Source organism: Eptesicus fuscus, chromosome 8 (genome assembly GCF_027574615.1).
Source record: "Eptesicus fuscus isolate TK198812 chromosome 8, DD_ASM_mEF_20220401, whole genome shotgun sequence".
Lineage (NCBI taxonomy): Eukaryota > Metazoa > Chordata > Mammalia > Chiroptera > Vespertilionidae > Eptesicus > Eptesicus fuscus.
Window position 1 is genome coordinate 64,309,928 of NC_072480.1, and position 24,950 is coordinate 64,334,877.

Sequence of the window (24,950 nt, forward strand, 5' to 3'; positions counted from 1 at the left end):
TGTTGAGTGTCAGGGTAAGATAATTTCATGAGTTCACAAACCTGACCTGACCCAGTGTCTGGCAGTTGGGTGTTTAGTGCTTGGGGTTTTCCCAGCATTTGTTGTTGTAGATGCCTGTTGACTTAATATTTTTATTCTTGTTGAAAGTTACCAGGATTTTTTTAGTTGTACTATAAAAGTACAACTTTTTCTTATACATAAACATCCTTTTCTGTATAAGAGGAAAGGTAGACATTTGTGATCTGAACTGTTTGATAGTAGATAACAGATATTAGTGGAAAAGTGAATGGATTCTTTATAACCTGTTTTCCTTTTTTCTATACTTTAGCCTCACATGCTTAAGCCAGATAGGGCTTCCAGAAGTTAGCTATTCACAACGTGAAAAAGGTCAAGTTGAATTCATTGTTGACAGTATAAAGAACAGATGTTGTCATAAAATAAGGAAAAGAAAAACTGGCCAATGACTAATAGCATGATATTTTGTGAAGTCTGTGTGTATAGAAATAGCAATGGAAAATTTCTACAAAACAACCTATATGACCATGGTCTGAAATGTGTGCTTCTGTATTATGGGTGTATGTGGTCTGGTATTTAGTCATAATTGAAAACTACACAGTGATTAATAACTTCTAAGGAATTTTAAAACTTCTATTGGTATATAAGACATAAACTGTGGTCATTAAAATTCCTATCCATATTTTTTTAGTTTACATTAAAATATAACTTCAAACAAGAACTCTGCTTCAGATTTTTTATTATAACATCACTATTTACACTTCATTGCTGAATGTAAACAGAAGAATTTCTGTAACTTAAAGAACATGCTCTGTGGTGAGAGATCTCAAATGCAACCAAAATAGAGTTCTCTTATTATTGCCAAGAGACCAACAGGCCATGTTTTGAGCATATATATGAAATCATGTATTTTAATCCTGTTAAGAACAATAAAACAAGGAAAGGGGCTTTTTTTTTTTTAAGCAAAAGGCAAATTCATTTATTCAGCGAATATTTATTGAGCAACTACTTTGTGCCAGGCAATGTTCTAGATCGTGGGGATAAAACAACGAAAAAAATTGACAGAAATCCCTGCCCTGGTGGAGCCCATTCTAGTCAATGAGACAGATGAGAAACAAGTCACACAGCAGAGTAGCCAGTTATAGGTGCTATGGGGAAAGGGAAATAAGAACGTGCCCGGTGGGGATGGGGCTGTGAGGTGTGGCAGGGGCTGCAGTCTGGAATGGGGTGGTTGGGGAGGGCTTTTCTCAGAATGTGTTATTTGAGTAAAGGCCTGGAGGGTGGCGGGGAGTAAGTGATGTCCTTATCTGTGGGAAGTTGGCCAGGAGAAGGGGAGAGCACATGCACACGCACTGGGCACCATACGCCTAGTCCTGCTTGAGTGAGGTGCACCCTGGTCCCATGTGGCTGGATAAGCAAGAGTGAGTGGTAGGGAGACCAAGTAGTAGAAGATCAGGGTTGAGGTGGGATGCAGTCCTGACTTTGGCTTTTACTTAAGGGTGGGGAATCACTGGAGGAATGGCTGATTTATACTTTTTAATGAAAAGAATGCATAGCTGCTTAGTCAACTGTGTTTGGGTTCAGATGATTTGAATTGGGGGAGAGGGGACCAAACAGTTCTTTTGTGTAGAATTGAGAATGACATTTTAAATAAATCTCTGCTTATTAAATTGCTTTGTTCATTTAATCCAACAAATAATGAGGGTCTATAGTAGGCACTAGGGAAGGATGCATCACTAAATAGAACATGGTGCTTTCTCACAGAATTAATCTAATGGTAGTTTTTTAAAACTTTATATAGTTCAAGTCTGTATCATACAACTGTTCAAGAATAAGGATAATTTCATTGTCCCTAATTTAATGAGTTCCTATGCTCTGTTAAGCACTGAGCCAGATGCTAGGAGGACCAAGGGATGCATTTCCTTCCCTGCCATGAGGTATGCTCAGTCTAGAAGGAGGACCAAATGAGTGAGGCATTCATGACTGATCCGCTGTGCTGGCTACATACCTCTGCTGCCCTATCCCTGCCGTCGTCCTCACAAGATTGCGAGAGGCTGCATCTTTGTGTCTCCAGACCTGACCCCGTATCTGGCACTTGGGTGTTTAGTGCTTGGGGTTTTCTCAGCATTTGTTGTTGTAGATGCCTGTTGATACTGCTGCCATTAGTCACATTTGCAGTATACATTTGCTTTTGTTTTGTTTTTAATATTAGAATTGAGAGAACAGTGAATGATTTTTATTAAATAATACGATCTCTGTCAATGATGAGATAATGTACAAGAGGCCAAGAGAGTCCTGTGTTTCTACACAAAGTTAGTGAGGACATTTCTTTGTGGAAGTGAAGACTATTTCTTGCATTTTCTTATGGTAAAGAAATAGTTCTTTATACTGATGCCACGCACCCCAAAAAATGGGAAAATAAAAAATTGACAGAGTAATTAAGCCAGGTGTTTAATGCATAATGGGTGCTAGTGTGTGTCCAAACGCACTCGTGTTGTCTGCCTAGCCCTTGTAAGAATGTGAGTTTGCCGTCCTGGAGCTAATTCCTTGAGGTCAGCGACTGCTTTTTACTCATAGATATAGGTGGCGCTCCTCTACCTGGCCCACTGCCTCTCACAGAGTGCCTAGGTGATTCATTGAAACAGTGAAACTGAGGTAGCTTTGAGGGCAAAGAAGAGAGCTACTCACCACCAAGAGGAACTGGAGAAATCGCTGAAAAGAGTTGAGTGTCCTCAACTGGAAAGTGAGAAGGACATTTAGGTTGAAAGAATGACCTAAATCAATGAATAGTCCAAAGAGCCTAGTGTGCCCAGGGAGCACCTGTGGGGGCTGAGAATGAGAGGGAGGGGCCAGATTAGGGGAGCAGAGAGGATTCGGTTGTGGGAAACTACACTGGAATTGGAGGGCTTTGCTATTTCATGCTAATATTTCACTTTCCTCTTTGGATACTGGGTGTCTGTGAAAGAAAGTGTTTTAAATAGGTGTGTGGCATGATCGGAGTTGTGTTTTGGGAAGAAAATACTGTTAATGTTAAGAGATGGATTAGAGCGAAGACTTTTAAGTCTCGTGGCTTGTGACTTTTTAATATGTCCAGGTGAGGGTATCAAATTGAGTTTCATAACACAGGTGAAGGGACAGGCAGACAGTCTGGGACTCACTTCACTTTCTTAATTCTAGCCATAGAGGCTTGCGATTATACAAGGAAAGACTGGAGCAAGAAGAAAAGACTATAAAGGAACCCTAGAGAGGGTATAAGAGTGGTAGAAGAAACTTAGGGAGACCAGCAAGAAACAATGTTTAAGTCAAAATGAGGAAGGAATTTGAGGAAGGTAGGGGGCAGGAGTGAAAGGGATGTCAAGTGCTGTGGTGATATATGGACAAAGTCTGAAGTGAGGCTTTTGGACTTAATCACGATGCATTATAATGTGTATTGCTTTTGGTTTTTCTTGTCTCTTTCATTAGATTTTAAGTCATTCATGGGAAGAATCATAGCACCAATTTTACATTTTCTCACAATGCCTGACAATTAATTAGTAGATGCTAAACCACTTTTTTGCAATAGTTTAGGGATAGTTGACAAGGATTAAATTTAAAGAATGTTATATACAGTGCCAATTATTTCAGATATGATGCCCATATAGAAGGCAAATTGTGTATGTTTATCTAAGACCATGCTTTCTTTCATACTGAAGTAAAATTATAAGCAGTGTTACATCAAATACATATTAGCCATTGGTATTTTTAAATGGAGTGTTATGCTATAGTGATTTTTCTTTATTTGTTTGCATAGCTTGGCACCTGTGTTTGCTCTGTTTGTACCATTTTACTGCTCCATACCGAGAGTCCAAGTGGCACATATTCTGGGCCCGTTGTCCATCACAAACAAGACATTGATTTATATATTGGGACTGCAGGTATAGTATGCATTTTTATGTTCACATTTCTTTAACCAGATCTTTTTTTTTTTTTCTTTTTTCTTTTTTCTTTTTTTGGTCTTTTTCTCATTTGATCTCCTTGAAAACAATGTTTTTTCCCATAAGTTTGGCTTTATGATCTATATCAAATGTTCAAAGGAAGTGTTACCGAATGAGAACATCAAGGTATATAAGGTACTAGAATACTTTCATAGCTTTTAGAATCTGATAAGAGCTTTCACTGTAATTCATATCAGTGGAAAATATTTTAATTGTACAATTGCGTATAAGTACTTTCTCAAAATCATAGTATGAAGTGGAAACAAATGAGAAGCGTCAAAAGATGGAAAGTGGAAAATCACTCTCAAAATTAATTTATTGAATATGGTGTCACAAATAAAGCTCCGAAGAAGAAACCAGATATGCTTTACTAACTCAAGCTTTGGGCTTTGCTATAAGCATTGTCAACTTTACAACTTCTGTGTCGCATAGGCATGACAGCAATGTCACCACCTGCTAAATGGTTTGATATGAAGACCATTAGGGTATTTATTATTTGACTTAAATTGAAAAAGGTTATTATTATCAGTATTCACAAAATATTGATTACTCTTTTCTGGGCTCCAGGCCCATTGATACCTATGATTTTCAGTTTTCTACCTGTAATACTAGTACTTGTCACTTTTCTTGCACTCACAGCTTTTGATATAAAACTTTTATTATGCTATTTTCTGTGGTACCATGTGTAGCTTGGCCTTTTGATCCACTGTTAATACTCATAACATTCCTTTTCCCACATATATCAAACCGAAAAGTAGTGTCTCTGTAAAATGCCCTCCTCCCTCCCCTTTTAACCTTTAGCATTTCCTCTAACTTCTCTAGTCTGCTCTCATGTGTTATCAATGGCTCATCTGGGGTAGGTGTTCTTTTGATCACTTTTACAACCGTTTCTCATGAAATATGTTTATTCCTCATCTCTCAACCTGCATTGTGTTACAGTCTCCCTATCCTTCCTAATATTCATATAACCTAGTAGCTTATTTCTGCAGTTACTAGGATGTGCTGTAGCATGTTTTGGGGTTTTTTGTTTGTTTGTTTGTTTTCTTTTTCACGATATTACATCAGAAGGCAGAAAGCAGTGGTAGAAGAGGGCCCTGGACCTGGGGCAGGAAACCCAAGTTCTAGTTCTAATGTGTCACTCACTAGCCTGTGACTTGGGTCAAGTCATAGAAGTCTTCTGAGCCTCATGTTGACTCTATAGTTCCTTCCAACTCTAATGTTATAGACCATCTTTGAGAGTGAAAAACATTGTTTTATTAATTATGGAGTAGAAATTCAATGGAGCATTGTGTAAAGTCTTTGGAGCCAAAGTGACTTGGTTTAATTACTTGCTCTGATAATTATTTGCTTTGTCTATCACCTTTTCTGAGCCCCCATTTTCCTATATGTAAAGTATATCTATCTTACTGGGTCATTTGAAAGATTAGAGATAATAGTATTGAGTGTTTAGGGTAATCTGAACAGATAATAAGAACTAAGTCCATTGGTTCTTATTAATTAATAATTTATGTCTCTCTAGCTACCACCTTTGGTGTTCTGAGATTATTTTGTGTGTTTTTTGTTTGTTTTGTTTTGTTTTGGTGAGGTAGAAGTTGGTATCAGAAAGTGGAGATGTAGATGCTTTAGTGGCGTTTTGATAAACTCTGAAGTCCTTAACATGAATGGTATCAGGGTTCTTCTTGCCTATCCAGTATAAACTCCCACCCCTCCTTTGAAGTGAGTATCAACCCGTTATTCTCAAAGTTCTTATTTCCTCTCTCCCTCACTCCCCTCTAAATCTTTGCACATGTTTGTTTCTGTTCCTTTCTGTCTTCCACACCACAGCTTCTTGGAGACACAGACATTTGATGAATGAATGACTTTAATCACTATCAGAAGTACAAAAATGTTTGTGATGAGTTATTTAAGTATCAAATGGCTTGGGAGGCAGTCATGTAATGCCGTATGCTAGGGACTGGGGAGGATGAAATGAAGTGAATTGTGATAACCTGTAGTTGAGGAGTGAGAAAACATACACACTGTCAAAACATACAGAGACTCAGTTGGGACTAAAAAAGCAATAAAATGAGGGGTTTAAGAGTCCAAAGGAAATAATTTTTTATTAACAGAATTAATGATAAATTTATCTTTCTCATGTATGAGCCATAGTAGCACGGAGCCGTCATAAGCACAGGGCTGTTGAGCCAGACCACTGGGGTATATATTCACAGCTACACCACCCACCAGCTCTTTGACTTTCAGCAAATTACGTAACCTCTCTGTTTTCTCATGGGTAATATAGAGTTAATAATAGAACTTACCACTCAGGGTAATTAGGAGGATTCAGTAAATTTAATGTATGAAAAGCATTAAGATCACAGCTTGGCACAAAATTGCTATGAAAGTGTTAACTATTTTATTATTCTTTATATTTTTTAGAAGAAAACTACAGAAAAATATTTTCTTTTAAATAAAATAATTCTCATCCTTGTTATTATCAGTCATTTAAACTGAAAAATAATTCGTGGTAGATCAAAGGATTAAATTTTAGATCAAGGGATTAAATTTAAAGTAGCAACCAGCGTTCATTTCTACTTAAACTAGCAAGCGCAAAGCCTTTGACTTGTGCTTTGTGGCCTTTGACTTGTGCTTTGTCATTGTTTACCTTTGTGTCTGTCTTCTTTCTATGTATCTTTTTTTTCCATGTATCTTTTTTTCCCCTGAGTATCTTGGTATAAATGTGTAGAACTTTGAGATTTCCATCCAGCACAGTCTCAGCAATGAACCTGGGTATCCTGCTCTTTCTGTCTGAGCAGAAGTACTTAAATTCCTGAGCTAAAGATTTAAATGTGAACAAATACTAGGTTACAGGTCTTTACTTGCTTGCAGGAATCCTTTAAGATGTCTTACGACTTTTTTTTAACCCTGAGCACAACACTTGGACATAAATGATTTAGAAAGCATAGGGAGAGATTTCATGAGGTTTAATTCTAGTTACTTTTGCCATTAATTAACTTGGATATCACTACTTAGTTTGCTCTTCCTTGGAGGAACTGGAATGAGAATATCAACTGTTAAACAGAGTAGCATTGAACATGGACCTATATACTTGAGATCTTCCCATCTAAATTTAGAGTAGCAGTGATGAGAAATTAAAATGAGAAAATTATGTGAGCTAATATTGCATGTCATTTAACAGCAAGCATTGGATGTGACTGCTTATTTTTTATATTGTTATTTCTAATAATTCCTTTATATGTGGTATTTTACTTAACTAATCTACATTTATAAATGAGAATATGCATGAATTTTACTTACTTTTTTTTTCATGGGAGTGGGTCAGGTTCAACCAATGCATTTTAAGCTATGAAAAGTGGAGGTCTTGGTTAAAAAAGAGAAAAATTAATGTATTATTTTCTTTTAAATAATGAAATTGATATTTATTACTTTTCTATTTATATTATGATATATAAGTAATTCTTAACATAAATGGTTATGATTTTAATTATGTAAACATTAGTATGCTGTGACTGGCAGTTGAATTTAATTTTTAGTTGCCTTTTTTTTCTTTTATAGCTTTTCACCTCTGGTTCCTACATCTGGATTGTAGCCATAAGTGGACTTGTAAGTGTGATTCCCTCCCCTCCTTATTCCCTCTCTTTTCTGAAGAAACTTTAGGGAAAATGTCATATTTAGATTGTTGATCATATTCAGTTATCTCCAACATTTTTTAACCATATTGGGTTCTGTCTCAATGCTACTTCCTTAGTGATAAAAAATGGCTGATTACATGGACAGTTGAGGTGAAGGAGGCCTATTTGTCTTAGTTTTCAAGGTAACTTTGATGCAAGTTTTAGCTGAGTTTATTGTCAGTGTTATTTTAAAATCACATTAGTAGTTGAACTCATAGTAGGAAAGAAATGACAGAAAAAGAAAATGAAGAAGTTGGGTTTACTAAAAATAATAAGAGGTATTCTTCTTGTTTTGTTAAGAGACTTTGTCATGCAAGGGAAAAAAAAACAAGGCCAAGTGGAAAGTCAGGTGGATTGGAACTGACAAAAGATTCATTGGGGTGTGCGGCCAGAGAGGGAGAAGTGAATGAGCCTGAGGATTGGGGTGGTGTCCTCATTCTTTGTGCTAGAATGTCTTCACCTCATCCATCCCCATGCTGCATTTGTCTTAAGCTCTACTTATGAGGTATTTAAAGAGACATCTAGAACATGAAATTCAAATTTACTTTTCATCCATGACTTAAATTTGAACTCTCAAATTTATATTTATGTTTATAAGTTTATAACTATATGGAATATAGTTTTAATTTCTTTCTTGGAAGCATCAAATAAAGTTATAAAATGGGTTCATAGTAATATATAAACATCAAAGAGACCTTTGGAAATAACTATGCATTCTACTATAGACATTTTCATTTTAAGTGAATTATCACTATAACGGGTTTCCTGGTGAATGGTATTTTGGGCTACGTGTCATTACTTTAAGCCTGATCACTTCTCCCCTTTATGCTATGTATATTCCTTTATGTTTATTCTTTTCATATACAATTTAAGCCTTCATTCCCCAGTTTCCAGCCAAAATTCTGGGTATTGAAGTCACTTTGTTTCCCTCTCCATAAGATACCTGATTTGCTTTAGGACCACAGCACTGAACTCCACTGTGAGGTCTTTGAACCATCTGAGCCACTTGGTATTCTTAAGACTTGTGGTGACTTAAAGACAGCCTGGCGTCAGAATGAATCCATGGGCACAATTGCCAGGCTCTCCCTAGTCTAATGTCATTCCACTTGAACTACTAGTATGATAGACAGCTACTTAACTAGCCTGTGGAAATAGATAGCTCATTGCTTTCATCATTAAAGCAGCATGAGAATTTATTGTTTTGTTCATGATACATTTTTTTTCTCTTAGCAGTGATGGTTTCACTCCTGTTTTGGATATTTTTCTAAAACATTCAAGAATTTGTGAAGTGGGAGATGAGGACAAATATGTGATACCTTAATCAATAAAGAAATTAATTTAAAAAAAAAGAATTTGTGAAGTAACATATCGTATACTATTTCATCATGTTAATTTACTATTGATTGATTTGCTCTCATTATCCAAATACTTCTTTAATAACTCATTATGTGATTCAGTTTTAAGACATCTCATTGTCTTTTTTTAATTCTGTTTTCAGACTCCTGGTTTTAAATTAAGAGCTTGCTGACACCTCAGATAGTTTCATTTTGTGACATTCAATACTCTAGAATTGGCAGTTGCATCTCTTTTAATTTTTTTAAAATCTAAAATACACATGTGAAGGCACAGGTTTTTTTCAGTACACATGCTTAACAGGTAATAAGTGCTGTTTTAATTTTTTTTAAATCAGAATTTTAACAAATTTTTAACATAAAATTCCCTTGTTTCAGAAGAATATATAGAATTACACAGTATTTGGAATATAATTTCCAGATAAATTTAGCACTTAAATAATCCCACTATTAATAAACACTTCTGAGCCAAATTGATTTTCACTTTTTACAGTAATTAATTCAGCCAATGTTATTGACCTCTCACCATGAACACAAATCTGATAAATCTTCATAGTATCATCTGATTATTATTCCACCATAATCAGATGATACTATGTTTATTTCAAATGATTAATATTAGTGAAAAAAATCATATCCAGTTTTTCTTCATGATGTACCATATATCAGTGCTTGTTTTGAACTTAATATTTCTGACTTTTTTCCATAAAAAACACATTTTATTATGACATATTTAATATAATATGCTATACTTTAGATAAGGATAATTATAAAGGATATTAAAATTATTTGTGAATATTTGGTTTACACACCACTGATTATAGGATCAAAATCTAAGATTCACAAAGCCTCGGCTTGTCCCAGATGTCTGTTGCTCAATGTGACTTCTCCTCTCCCCATGTATATCAACTGACTTCCCTTTTTATGGTTTTAACGCTAAATAAAATACTAAAAATAAAATAAAATTCTTACTACTAAAAAGAAATGCTCAGATGGTATTCAGTGTTTGCGGGGAATGTTAGAAAACCTGTTGATGGAATTTCTCCTTTTAGCATTATAGCCAATAATTCTCTTAACATACTCTCTGTGTTAAGGAAGTAATTTTATTTCAATCTGGCAATTATGTGGGTTTGTTGTGTTTTTTTTTTTAGAGAAAGAGCTTTAAAAAAAAAAAAAGACGTTTGTGTAAAACCTAAGTCATATGTTATCTGCTGTCATAGAAACCAAAAACTTTATTCATGTTTTCTGGAAAGCTGCCAGCTTTGAATTTAGCTTATTTTCTTTAGTTATTGGTGGATTATTTGGGTTAAGCTAGTTTTTCTTGCTCCTTGTGTCAGTTATTCTTAAATAATCATAAGTGTTTCTGAATATATAACTTTAAAATGCCCCACTGATTAAAAGAGGAGGAGGTTGATAAATTGCATCAGTGTCATATTTTACTAGATGTGATCCAATACTCTGTCTTCAGTGATATCACAGAAAGGAAAAAGGACTAAAATTTGTTCCTGGGTTGAGAGGGGGGAGTAGTGGTTAATTTACCAGGGGCGGTAATAAATTAGTTTGCCTAGGACAGCTGTCACTCCAGCAGAGATTCCAGCTGCTATCTTTCCTTTAGGAAAGGGTAAGGGCATTCAGTTTTGCTTAAAGATTACTTTGAGATTATTCGCATGTATCACTGACAACATGTTTTTATGTTACATTGTTTTTATGTTGCACTCATTGGCAATTCTGGTTTTTAATACCAACATTTAATATTTAAAATACTACTGTTTTCATGAAACGTTGCAAAATTGTGATTGGAAAGTTTGGCTGTAGCAGCCAAGTGAAATATTTCAGTTTAAGCAAGAAATTTAAAAATGTTAGTATACACCTACTTCCCTCATATTCTCACCATGATGTTTAACTGTTCTTAATGTCTTTGGTGAGAGACCTTCAAAAATATAGGTGCTCTCTTATATATTTCATTGTCACTAATCTTGTTACACATTAATACTTTTTTTCCTTTGAGAAAATATTTCTTACTTATTGAAGTTTATAAGTAAGTTCTGTTTGTGGTTCTGCAGTGAGACTTTGGGTCATCCATATGTCTGCACTTCTTCATTTTCTACCATTTTTTATGAATCATAATAGTGAGTCATTACCACTGGGATGTACCCTAATTCTCAAAAGCTGAAGTCTGAGCTGATTCTGGCATGATTAAAACAGAAAAGGCCTGCTTCTGCAGATTTTCTTTTCTTACAATTCACATATTTCTCATCATTCGGTTTTCTCTCAAGCTATTTGAGTGAATTTTAACAAGCAGGCCTATATTTCTCAGACTCCAGGCTTCTCCCCTTCAATATATCCCTTTACATTCTGCCCGTTTCCTGTGTTTGTACCTGTTTTGTACAATATTCCAGACTTTTATTTTCTTGTGATTAAGCAACCTTAGTGTGAAAAAAAATCTGTCCTACCAAATAAAATTAGAAACATAGATTGATACCAGATTACTTAGAGGACTTTGAATGTGGTCTGAATTTGTATTTTTTTATGTAGGTAGTGGGGATCTTTCAAGCTTTACAAATAAAAAACTTGGTGATGGTACAAAATTATAGAAGTCTTACTAGGGTTTTTAAGTCAGAGAAGGAGAAGGGGAAAATGGGCAATTTTGAAGGAGTCAGAATGGCTCATTTGTAGGCTGTGATTTGCTATTCTCTCTACCGCCCACCCCCACCCCCCCCCACCCCCGCCCCAGTAGTTTTACAGACAAAATAGAACATTGTCCTGTGGTGCCTGTAAAAGAAAAAGCACCAAACAGAACCTTATGTTTTTTGGCTTTCCAAGTCATGGTATCACATTAAGGACTAGCATAATCTGTGGGAATCTGAACTACTTTGGAGTAAGTTTTGGAGCTCCCTTGGTGAATGAGAATGGGATGTTAGGTCCACTGTGCCTTCCCTTGCTTTTCATGTCTTTCTCTTCTCTTCATGCTTCCTTTTCTTCTGTTACTTATTCTTTCTTCCCTTACATTTCTTCTCCAGGTTGACCAAAGAAGGGTACAGTGTAGCAGGTCAGATAACAAATCTGATGCCCAGAGGTTTCGGTTGAATTTTAGGGTTTGAGAATATTTCTAGCAGTTCGTTGAAAATGAGGACAGATGCTGAAGAAGGAAGTCAAGGCTGTTTAGAGTTGTGAGGTTGGTTGAGCTTGTGAAGACATTAGAAGACATTCATATTTAGAGATTGCTTTCACCTTCTTGTAACTAAAATAGTATATATAAAGCTTATCGGTACATTGTACCTCCTCCCTAGCATTGATTCACTCATACCTTCTGTCCACCCGCCCTTTCCTTCTTCTCTATGTCCCCTTCCCCTGTCCTGAACTTAGGTAGCCTGGCCTACTGAGAGAAACCTGTCCTCTGCCTTATCAAGGCAATTGCAACTCAATCCAGGGCTGACATGGAATGTTTTATTAGACAGGGATTACAAAGGAAGGGAGTGACTAGTAGACTTTGATTTTTAAATGTTCAATGAAAACAAATGAAGTTACACCAATGTCTTGATAAAACTGGCACAGGAGTGCCTTATAAAATATAGCCATAAACACTTTTATTACTGCAACATATCTTTAACCTGTAGTAAAAAACCTAGCCTCCTTTCAAATTCTTTCTAAATGTGGCCTCTTCAGGTACCTCTCACCTCTGTGTATCATACATATAATTGTATGATATGACCCTGAACATTTTACTGTTCCCAAGTAAACAGGATTCTGTGCCATTGTGCAACTACTTTCTTTAACAAACACACTACATACCAGGCATTTGTGATGGATTATGTTATTTTTTCAAATACTTCTGTTGGTTCAAAATATTTGATGCTTCCCTCTACTGGGTCCCTCCATAGAAATAAATCTTTGTGATAAACTACTGAAATTTGGGATAATTTGTTATACAATACTAGAGGCCCGGTGCACGAAATTCGTGCACTGGGAGAGGGTGTCCCTCAGCCCAACCTGCACAGTCTCCAATCTGGGACCCCTCGGGGGATGTCTGAGTGCCTCTTTAGGCCCGACAGGGATCGGGCCTAAAGAGGCAGTCAGACATCCCTTTCACAATCCGGGACTGCTGGCTCCCAACTGCTCGCCTGCCTGCCTGATTGCCCCTAACCACTTCTGCCTGCCAGCCTGATCACCCCCTAACCCAGTGATGGGCAACCTTTAGAGCTTAGTGTGTCAAACTTCGCCAAAAAACTGAGCATAACTCGGGTAGTGTGTCACTTTGAGGAAAAAACTAACTCCAAGACTCTAGTCGCAAATGTTTCATCCTCAGGAGCAGCAAATGTTTCATCCTCTACATGCTGCCGCATGTCATCAGAAATGGCTACGTGTGTCAGTGCTGACACGCGTGTCATAGGTTCGCCATCACTGCCCTAACCACTCCCCTGCCAGCCTGATCGACGCCTAACTGCTCCCCTGCCAGCCAGATCATCTCCAACTGTTCTCCCCTGACAGCCCGGTCACCCCCAAATGCCCTCCCCTGCATATTCTCTCTTTATTAGATAGGGTTTTTTCTTTAACATATTGGACTGCTCTAACTGGTTTGGCTCAGTGGATGGAGTGTCGGCCTGCAGACTCAGGGTCCCAGGTTCGATTCTGGTCAAGGGCATGTACCTTGGTTGGGGGCACATACTGCAGGAGGCAGCTGATCGATGTTTCTCTCTCATAGATGTTTCTAGTCTCTATCCTTTTCCCTTCCTCTCTGTAAAAAATCAATAAAATTTATTTTAAAAAAACATATTGGACAGTGTACCTGCTGTGGTCTTGACAAAACAGTAAAAATGTAAACCCAAACTAAAAGAATCATAAAATAAACTCCTTTAACAGGACTTTCATGAGACTTGGAAAGGTGATATCCTGTGGTTGTTTCTTCCTTTTTTTCTTCTCTTTCTTTTTCTTGATGTTTCATCTTTTGTCCTTTCTTACTTTTCTCCTTCTATTCCTTTTCTATCCTCTCTTTCTCTAAACTTTTCCTTTGGAAGAATCATCAGTACTTGACTCGCTCCCTGAGGGGCGCGGGTGCCTCCCAGCCAGATACCTAGGGCTGCCTCTGGGAGGGGTTGGCGGGGTGGGGTTGAGGGGTGCCTCTGGGAGGGGATGGCAGTGTGGGGTCCTGGGCTGCCTCTGGGAGGGGATGGCAGTGTGGGGTCCTGGGCGCCTCCCATCCAGACACTCCGTGCTGCCTCTGGGAGGGGATGGCAGTGTGGGATCGTGGGCGCCTCCCATCCAGACACCCCGGGTTGCCTCCAGGAGGGGATGGCAGCGTGGGGTCCTGGGCGCCTCCTATCCAGACACCCCGTGCTGCCTCTGGGAGGCGTTGGCGGTGTGGGGTCAGGACGCCTCCCAGCCAGACACCCCGGGCTGCCTCCAGGAAGGGATGGCAGTGTGGGGTCCTGGGCGCCTCCCAGCCGGACACCCTGGGCGGCCTCCGGGAGGGGATGGCAGCGTGGGGGCGCGGACGCCTCCCATCCGGACACCCCGGGCGGTCTCCGGGCGGCGATGGCAGCGTGGGAGCGCGGACGCCTCCCATCGGGACACCCCGGGCGGCCTCCCGGAGGGGTTGGCGGCTTGGGGGCGTGGAGGCCTCCCATCCGGACACCCCGGGCGGCCTCCCGGAGGGGTTGGCGGCGTGGGGGCGCGGACGCCTCCCATCCGGACACCCCGGGCGGTCTCCGGGCGGCGATGGCGGCGTGGGGGCGCAGACGCCTCCCATCCGGACACCCTGGGCGGTCTCCCGGAGGGGTTGGCGGCGTGGGGGCGCGTACGCCTCCCATCCGGACACCCCGGGCGGTCTCCGGGCGGCGATGGCGGCGTGGGGGCGCAGACGCCTCCCATCCAGACACCCCGGCGGTCTCTGGGCGGCGATGGCGGCGTGGGGGTGCGGACGCCTCCCATCCGGACACCCCGGCGGTCTCTGGGCGGCGATGGCGGCGTGGGGGCGCGGACGCCTCCCATCCGGACACCCCGGGCGGCCTCCCGGAGGGGTTGGCGGCTTGGGGGCGCGGACGCCTCCCATCCGGACACCCCGGGCGGTCTCCAGGCGGCGATGGCAGCGTGGGAGCGCGGACGCCTCCCATCCGGACACCCCGGCGGTCTCTGGGCGGCGATGGCGGCGTGGGGGTGCGGACGCCTCCCATCCGGACACCCCGGCGGTCTCTGGGCGGCGATGGCGGCGTGGGGGTGCGGACGCCTCCCATCCGGACACCCCGGCGGTCTCCGGGCGGCGATGGCAGCGTGGGGGCGCGGATGCCTCCCATCCGGACACCCCGGGCGGCCTCCCGGAGGGGTTGGCGGCTTGGGGGCGAGGACGCCTCCCATCCGGACACCCCGGGCGGCGATGGCGGCGTGGGGGCACGGAGGCCTCCCAGCCGGACACCCCGAGCTGCCCGGCTCTCAGCAGCAGTCCTCCCTGGAACTGGGGAACTCCGGTGGGGATGAGCGTACTGGTCGCCGCCATCTTGTGGCTATGGGGGCCGCCATTTTGTCGCGGAGGTACGGTTAATTTGCATACTACTCTATTATTAGATAGGATAACCTAGAAAAAGCAAACTCATATAGCTCTTTTCTAAGCACTTTACAAATATTATCTTAATTAGTTCTCACAAAAGGCTGATGATGTAGGGATTGTTATCCCCATTTTATAGATGAAGAAACGGGGGCACAGAGAACTTAAGTAATTTGCCAAGAATATAAGATGATAAGTAGTGGAGACACAATTCAAATGCAGATTCCCTAGCTTTAGTGCCTATGCTATTAAGAGAAAGCTTTGCATAGCCACATGCAGTTTCTTTCAACTCTATTCCTTCTTTCATCATTAGGTCCCTTCTTTTCCTAGAAAAAAAAATCATATTCATTTAAGTCCCAACTCTGAAGTTTTTTCTGAGTAAGCCCTGTCCTCCAGTTTAGGAATTAGACATTATTCTATCTATTAATAGACAAATATGCAAATTGACCATACCTCCGACATACCCACAAGCCACGCCCACCATCCAATCAGAGTGAGTATGCAAATTAACCCAAACCAAGATGGCTACAGCCACAGAGAGCAAGGTTTCCTAGGTAACAGAGGAAGCCAAGCTTTCCGCCTGCCCTTGCCAGGCCTAAGCCTCCACTCAAGCTACAAAGTTTCAATTATAGAAGGTAAACAAATTCAAACAAATGGCGGCAGAATGGAGCTTGAGAGAGCAGGCCAGGGTTGCCAGCGGCAACAGGGGAAGCAAAGCTTTCCACACACCCTGGCCGGGCCCACCCGCTTAAGGCAACAAAGTTTCAATTATAACCCCAACACAAATGGCTGCTGGCCTCGGAGGGAGTCCCAGGATTGGCTCCGCTCCAGGCTACAAAGTTTCAATTGTAGAAGGAAAATAAATTCCAGATACCAGGCCTCCTCTTGGGTTGCCAGGGGGCGTGGCCAGCCTGCAAACCACCACAGGCCCCTCGCTCAGGCTGCCCCACGCCCCAAGGGAACCCCACCCTGATCAGGGACACCCTTCAGGGCAAACCAGCTGGCCCCCACCCCTGTACCAGGCCTCTATCCTATCTAATAAAAGAGTAATATGCGGATTGATCATCACTGCAACACACAATATAGCTGCCCCCATGTGGTCAAAGATCCTGCCCCCATGTGGACACAAGATGGCCACCACAAGAAGGCCAGCAGGAGAGGGCAGTTGGGAGGCACCTGGCCTGCAAGGGACGGCAGTTGAGAGGGACCAGGCCTGCAAGGGAAGGCAGTTGGAGGTAATCAACCCTGCAGGAGAGGGCAGTTAGGGGTGCCCAGGCCGGAAGAGGAGGGAAGTTGGGGGCAAACAGGCTGGCAGCAGAGTGGTTAGGGGGTGATCAGGCTGGCAGGCAGAAGCGGTTAGGGGCAATCAGGAAGGCAGGCAGGCAAGCAGTTGGGAGCCAGCAGTCCTGGATTGTGAGAGGGATGTCCGACTGCCCGTTTAGGGATCCGACTGCCCACTGGGATCAGGCCTAAACGGGCAGTCGGACGTCCCTCGAGGGGTCCCATATTGGAGAGGGTACAGGCTGGGCTGAGAGACAACCCCCCTCTGGGCACGAATTTCGTGCACCAGGCCTCTAGTCCTATATAATAAAACCCTAATAAGCAAATTGACTGAACAGCAGAACAACTGGCCGCTGTGACGTGCACTGAGCACCAGGGGCAGACGCTCAACGCAGGAGCTGCCCCTTGGTGGTCAGTGCCTCCCACAGGGGGAGCGCTGCTCAGCCAGAAGCTGGGCTCACAGCTGGAGAACGCAGCAGCGGTGGCAGGAGCCTCTCCCACCTCCGCTGCAGGTGGGCAGTAAGGAACGAGGGGTCCCGGACTGCAAGAGGGCACAGGCCGGGCTGAGGGACGCCACAACCCCCCCACCCCCGAGTGCACGAATTTCGTGCATCAGGCCTCTAGTTTCTTATAATCCCTAGTGCCTAGTGCAATGTCTGGCATTTGTCTACATCCTATCTAATAATAGACAAATATGCAAATTGACCATACCTCTGACACACTCACAAGCCACGCCCACAAGCCACGCCCACCATCTAATCAGAGTGAGTATGCAAATTAACCCAAACCAAGATGGCTACAGCCACAGAGAGCAAGGTTTCCTAGGTAACAGAGGAAGCCAAGCTTTCTGCTAGCCGTTGCAGGCCTAAGCCTCCACTCAAGCTACAAAGTTTCAATTATAGAAGGTAAACAAATTGAAACAAATGGCGGCAGAATGGAGCTTGAGAGAGCAGGTCAGGGTTGCCAGCGGCAACAGGGGAAGCAAAGCTTTCCACACACCCTGGCCGGGCCCACCCGCTTAAGGCAACAAAGTTTCAATTATAACCCCAACACAAATGGCTGCTGGCCTCGGAGGGAGTCCCAGGCTTGGCTCCGCTCCAGGCTACAAAGTTTCAATTGTAGAAGGAAAATAAATTCCAGATACCAGGGCCTCCACTTGCGTTGCCAGGGGGCGTGGCCAGCCTGCAAACCACCACAGGCCCCTCGCTCAGGCTGCCCCACGCCCCAAGGGAACCCCACCCTGATCCGGGACACCTTTCAGGGCAAACCAGCTGGCCCCACCCCTGTACCAGGCCTCTATCCTATCTAATAAAAGAGTACTATGCAGATTGATCATCACTGCAACACACAATATAGCTGCCCCCATGTGGTCAAAGATCCTGCCCCCATGTGGACACAAGATGGCCAGCAGGAGAGGGCAGTTGGGAGGCACCCAGCCTGCAAGGGAGGGCAGTTGGAGGTGATCAACCCTACAGGAGAGGGCAGTTAGGGGTGACCAGGCTGGCAGAGGAGGGAAGTTGGGGGCAAACAGGCTGGCAGCAGAGTGGTTAGGGGGTGATCAGGCTGGCAGGCAGAAGCAGTTAGGGGCAATCAGGAAGGCAGGCAGGCAAGCAGATGGGAGCCAGCAGCCCTGGATTGTGAGAGGGATGTCCGACTGCCCGTTTAGGCCCGGGCAGTCGGACATCACTTGAGGGGTCCCAGATTGGAGAGGGTACAGGCTGGGCTGAGGGACAACCCCCCTCCTTGCACGAATTTCGTGCACCGGGCCTCTAGTTCTGTATATAATTGTTGAGTTTCAAAATTCAATATTATCAAAATAATCTCTGTTTTATAAAACACTGTGATACTTCGTGATTGTCAGGATGCTTTCAACGTGTGCTGCCTTACTAAGTTGTTGACTCCATCGGTACAGAGGTGGAGCACCGACTTCCCATTTTAAAGATCAGGTTGCACAACTGGTAGGTGATAGAGCCAGGACCAAAGGCCAGGTGCTCTCCTCCTGGTCCAGTGCACTTTTCAAGGCTCTCATCCATGTCTGCTTCAACTTCAAGACACTTATGTACAAAGCTGTTCTTAGATCTTCCCTTTGCTATATCAGTGAGATGAGGCCCTGTTGATGATCAATGGAGACAGGATTCTGGAGCGAGATCCTGGATATGAAGAAATTTTAAAAGCACGCAGAGGTGCTGAAGGACACATGTCAATGACAGCTTTCTGCAGCTTTCCCTATGAATTTTGTGGGCCAACCAATATCCAAGAAAACTTTGTCCCATTGGCAGCCTCTACTTTTAGCTATACTTTCTCTCCTGAGTTCATCAAAATATTTAACTGGTCCTCCTTCTAATGAATTAAAGATTCAGATCAAACCTTATCTTCAACAAACTCATCGGTGTTTCTCTCATTGTCGTGTATAAGAAAATGAAGTAAAGAATGGCTTTGAGAAAGTTTAAAGGATAATTTAAAATATATTTAGCTAGTTCAGTAGTGCTGTTGGTCAAAGGAAAAAGAAATAAAGATAGGGAAGAGGTTGTCAGGAAAACAGCCATCCTTTTTAGTTTTAGATGGTTACTGGTAGATCATCATGTAAATTGCAGCATAGAGCATTTCCCCAGGGGTCTTCACATTGTTCTCCTACCTAGAGGGAAACCCTTGAACTAATCTCTTTAAACTGATTTTTTAAAAATGGAAGTATCCAATGTCTTTTTCTCTTTGGGGCTGATTGTGTTGATATTTCTGATCTATCTTGATAATAATATATAGGAAAGGACTGTGGTAAAATAAATACATGTTATTTGGAGTATACTAGTTATTTATAAACAATAGCATAGCTTATCAAAGTCTTCTCATGTTAGTTTATATTAGCTGGAAATGTTTTCAAGGTATCAGAAGTTTTTGTTGCTAAAGATTGTTTTTAATCTGCTAAAATCTTGCCTCTTTTATAGAATTTAAAAAGATTTATGTGTCTAGAAATGTCCATATCTTTCTAGATCTTCACATTCACTTTTTTTATGGAAAAAAATATTTTTTCTGTTTATGAAAGTTTTATTTACGTACAATAAAATTCACCAATTTTAAGGGTACAATTTGATGAATTTTTGTAATTGTTTACAGTTGTGTAACCACTACCACATCAGGATAGAAAACTGTCCCCTCACCCTGAACATTTTTTTTATTCCTTTTGCTCTCTGTCCTCTCACCCAACAGCCCTCCCCACGTAACCCCTGATCTTCTTTATGTCACAATTTCATATAATTGGAATTTTATAGTATGAAGTCTTTTGTGTTTTACTTCTTCCACTTAAGATGATGTTTTTAAGACTAATCTGTGTTTTATTAATACATCATTCCTTGTTATTGTAAGTATTAATTTATGGTATGGTTGCACCACAATTTGTTTATCCATTCACCAGTTGATGAACATTTGGGTTACTTCCAGGTTTGAGTTTTTTAAATAAGGCTGCTATGACCTCTGTACGCACATATTTATGTAGACATATGCTTTACCTTCTCTTGGGTAACTATCTAGGAGAAGAATTGCTAGGTCATATGATAATGTATGTTTAACATCATAAGGTACTACCATATTATTTTACAAAGTGATTATACCATTTTGCATTTCCACCACCATACATGAGAGTTCCAATTGCTCCACATCCTTGCCAATACTTGGCATTGTCAGTTGTTTTAATTTGGTTGGCATGTAATGGTATCTTATGATTTTAATTTTTCTAGTGACTAGTGATATTGAGCATGTTTTCATGTGCCTACTGATCATTTGTATATCTCTCTTGTGAAGTACCTGTTCAAATCTTCTACCCACTTGTTCATTGGGTTTCATTTGTCTTGTAATTGAGTTAAAAGAACTCTTTATATTCTGAATATAAGCCCTTTGTTGAATATATTTTGTAAAAATTTTATCCCAGCATGCAGCTTGCCTGTTTGTTTCCTTAAATATGTCTTTCAGTGAGCAAAGTTTTTAATTTTGATTAATTCAGGATTTCAGTTTTTTAAACAGTTTGTACTTTTGATGTCTTATTTAAGAAAATTTTACTAATCCAGCATCACAGAGATTTTATCTTATATTTTCTTCTAGAATTTAATAGTTTTAGCTGTTACATTATGTTTAAGATCCTATTTGAGAGTACTTCTTATCCTTGTTAGATAAGGGTTAAGATTTATTTTTCCATACCGATAACCAGTTGTTTTATCACCTTTGTGTTACCTTGGCACTTCTGTTGAAAGTCAGTTGATCACTGTGGATCCGTTTCTTGACTTTCTTTTCTATCCTAGTGACTTATATGTCTATACTTATGCCAGTATCATACTGTCGTGAATACTTTTGCTTTATGGTAAGTCTTCAGGTATATAAGTCTTCCAACTTTGTTCCTCTCTTTCAGAACTGGTTTAGCTATTTTAGGAACATTGACTTTCCATGTACATTTTAATTTTTTTGAAAATATATTTCTTTATTGGTTTCAGAGAGGAAGGGAGAGGGAAAGAGAGGTAGAAACATCAATGATGAGAGAGAGTCATTGATCGGCTGCCTCCTGCACCTCCCCCACTGGGGATCGAGCCCGAAACCCAGGCATATGGCCTTGGCCGGAATTGAACCTGGGACCCTTCAGTCCACAGGCTGACACTCTATCCACTGAGCCAAACTGGCTAGGGCTCCATGTGCATTTTTAAATCAGCTTGTAATTTCTTCAGAAAAGGAAAAAAAAAACAGTTAAGACTTTGCTTGCGATTGCATCGAAACTATAGATCAGTTAGGAAGGATTGCCATTGTGATGACTTTAAAATATGACCACAAATTGCTTTAAACTTAATTGGAGCTTAATTACCTTTGGCATTCTTTCATTAAATGTATTCCAAAGGGTTTGTGGACTTGATACTATTTTAAGTGGAACTTGTTTATATAATTTTTGTTCCAATTGTTTGTTGCTAGCATATAACAATTAAGTTTATCTGTATATTGCTGTAATTTATCTGTATATTATCTGTTATATCCTGTAATTTGCTAAATTTTATTATTTCTGATAGCTTTTCTGTGAATTCCTTAGGGTTTTCTACATACCACGTCATCAGGAAATGTTTTGTTCATATGTTTACTCCTTCCTTTCTAATCTGTGCCTTTTATTTTTCTTGCCTTATTGCACTAGGTAAGATCTGTAGTACAGTGTTAAATAAAAATGGTAAATGAACATCCTTGCCTTGTTACTTGTCTTAGAAAGCATTGAGTTTTTCACCACTGAATTTATTCTTATAAATGCAAGTTTTTTTAGATCTTCACATTCATTTTTAGTTTATCATTTTTTAGTCTAATGTAAGAAGCAGGTTTCAACATAAACATATTTTCCTCTTTAGTTTGTTGAATCAGCTTATTAAAATGAATATAATTTTAAAGGGGAATCATCTCCTTGATAAAAGAGATATTTAAAAGTACCCAATTAAACCCTAACCAATTTGGCTCAGTGGATAGAGCGTCGGCCTGCTGACTGAAGGGTCCCGGGTTCTATTCCAGTCAAGGGCATGTACCTTGGTTGCGGGCATCCAGTAGAGGGTGTGCAGGAGGCAGCTGATCGATGTTTCTCATCGATGTTTCTAACTCTCGATCCCTCTCCCTTCCGCTCTGTAAAAAAACCAATAATATATATATATATATATATTTTTTTTTTAAATACCCAATCAAGGCTTAATCTATATGCTAAAGATTTGAGTTGTCTCCCTGTGTGTTTTTTCTTAGAAACAAAACCGTCATCTTATTTCCGAGTTTTCTGTGCATCTAGGTATAGCCATCACACTAAATATTGGCATCCATTAAGCTGTAAACTTACATATTGGTGAGCTTCTGGGGAGGCCTCTTAAAGTAGTAGCCTTTTATTCTTTTGTCCTTCCTTATTTTCTTCCTACTGCCTGGAATGCAGTTAAGGTAGTTGGAGCTTTTTTTAACATGAGGGAGAAATAAGTTTCTGTTGTATATAAGCCACTGTTATTTGCAGTTTTCTGCTTTATGCAGTTAACCAAATCCTCCTGGTATATAATTTTACAAAAAGGAAAGCTTACAGCAGCTTTCTAAGACCATGTGTTAGGAAAAAATAGTGTGTGATTAGTCTAACTTCTGTCCCTATTCCAACTCAGGTACCCAAGAATCAGAAGGATATCCAGTGTTTTAATTGGATACTTCAAATTATATTGAAAGAGATAAGAGAGCTATAGGGAGTTCATCTGAGTCACTTTTGAACTTGACAAAGAACAAGATAGTAAGACTCTTTCAATAAGTGCTAAAGCCATATGATTCTGTTTGCCATGAACAGAATCATTTCAAAATTCATTGCAAATGGCAGAAATAACTTCAGGCATTCCTAGTTTGCCTATATGTTCCAATGTTCCTTTCTTCTTTCTTAGCATTTCCAGTGAAGAAGAGTGATAGGAAAATGTAAGGTCCATAAGAGCAGGGATTTTCTTTCTTTTGCTCCTGCTGCATCCCAGTGTTTAGAACACAACCTGGCACATGCTAGATGTTCAGTAAGTATGTGTTGAATAAATAAATGAGGCCTCAGTGGATCTGGTTTCCTCAGGACTTGAGTGCAAAATGAAATCTGTATAAAAGGGTCCAGGTGTGAGGGGCCATTTATTCTCTTGGCTCCTCCCTGTCTTAAGAAGGCATTACTTTGCCCCTTGGGAAAACAACCTCTTGTGTTTGTCCTAATAGGCCATTAGATGATAGGTTTCTTGAGTGCTGGAGCCGTGGCACTCAAGGACCCTGGCAGTGCAGTTTGCTCTGTGGCTTTTGTTCAGCCACACTTGGCTGGAGAAAGAGATCAACAAACACCTGGAGTCATTGTCAGGTCATGATTTCTCATCTTTGCTTGCTGTGGTTTCACACTAATACTGAACAAGAGGAGAGGATAGTGAGGTTTACTGTCTATAATTAAGGGTGTTTTGCATGTTTTCTACCCAGCAAATTAAATTCTTTGTTTGCCTGATGAGCCATATTTCATGATTCCCCGTCTAAAAGGACTGATAATCTGGAGTAAGTGTGTAATTGATGTCCACTTTTATTAATGGCCTAAACAAAAACAATTCCCTGTTGTTTTACATTCTCAGTGAAATTTGTGAGGTTATAGCTTCTCCTGTTGGCTTATGGGGAGCGCCTAGCTCTAACCCAGAGCTGTGGCCTGGCTCTTTGGCCCAGGCTTTCAACTGCACATGGCGCATGACACTTTCTAGTCCTGGTTGCCTGCCCTCTGGGCCCACTTTCCTAGGGGGGTTCCTGATCCCTGCTGCTAGATGTTCTGACTCCAGGGCTAGCCGGCCTTCCCAGGCACATGCCACTTGTTCCTTTTCATTCTGTCTCGTCGTCCTGAACCTGACTCCTGCCTGTCACCGGCCACTGCCACTGCTGCTTCCCTTGTCCTGGCCTCTCAGCTGGATCGTGGGCTTCCCGGCACTGAAGGCCTGCCAGACCCCCTTGGTGAGAGCTCCTCCTAGCATGACATGCAAATCGGAGCAGATGGTCTATATTTAAAGCCTCTTTTTTCACAAACTTTGAGTTTCTAGAAAACTCTCATTCAGAACTCCCACTATGAGAAGGGTTTATGAAATAATGGAAATGAAAGTAAAAAGTAATGTGTAAATGTAAGGTAGTATATGGTAATTGATACTATCTCGAAGCTTTTGGTAGTAATGAGATATAATAGGTAAAATTTAATATTCTTATTCTTATCCCATCTTCTCATTGAGTAAGGTGGTGTGATTATCAAATATTTATGGAAAGCTAAACTCTTTAAGCTCTTTCTACTTTAATACTCTGTGAGTACCTAAAACATTTTACAATAGCAGTTCATTTATTTCACAACTTGAGGTCCTGCTGGGGTACCAGAGGCATAGACAGGTGAACGCTACCTTTTTGTCATATGGGAAAGTACAAACTTAGGATCAAAAAAGTGTGTCTCCTGGCAACTTTCCAATTTCCCTTTACAATATCTAAGATAACATATTTATCTCTGTGGAGCATTTATTCGCTTGCTGTTCTCCCAGCAAATACACATGGGGGAGTTACTATGTGCCAGGTGCTGTTCTGCTCTTCTAGGCACAGAGGCCAAATAGTGATCAAAACC

At 41.1% G+C, this 24,950-nt stretch overlaps 1 protein-coding gene across 3 annotated transcripts in view; it reads left to right on the forward strand.

Annotated features, from left to right (window-relative positions):
* Nucleotides 1-24,950, forward strand: part of UBAC2 (UBA domain containing 2) — a 195,448-nt gene that overhangs the window by 111,934 nt on the left and 58,564 nt on the right. For 2 of the 3 annotated variants that reach the window (XM_054719902.1, XM_008143973.3), the window contains 2 exons: nt 3,806-3,929; nt 7,545-7,592. In XM_054719902.1, the coding sequence (XP_054575877.1) occupies nt 3,806-3,929; nt 7,545-7,592 (172 nt within the window). The remainder of the gene's footprint in view (nt 1-3,805; nt 3,930-7,544; nt 7,593-24,950) is intronic. The other variant, XM_054719903.1, reaches the window with a different exon arrangement.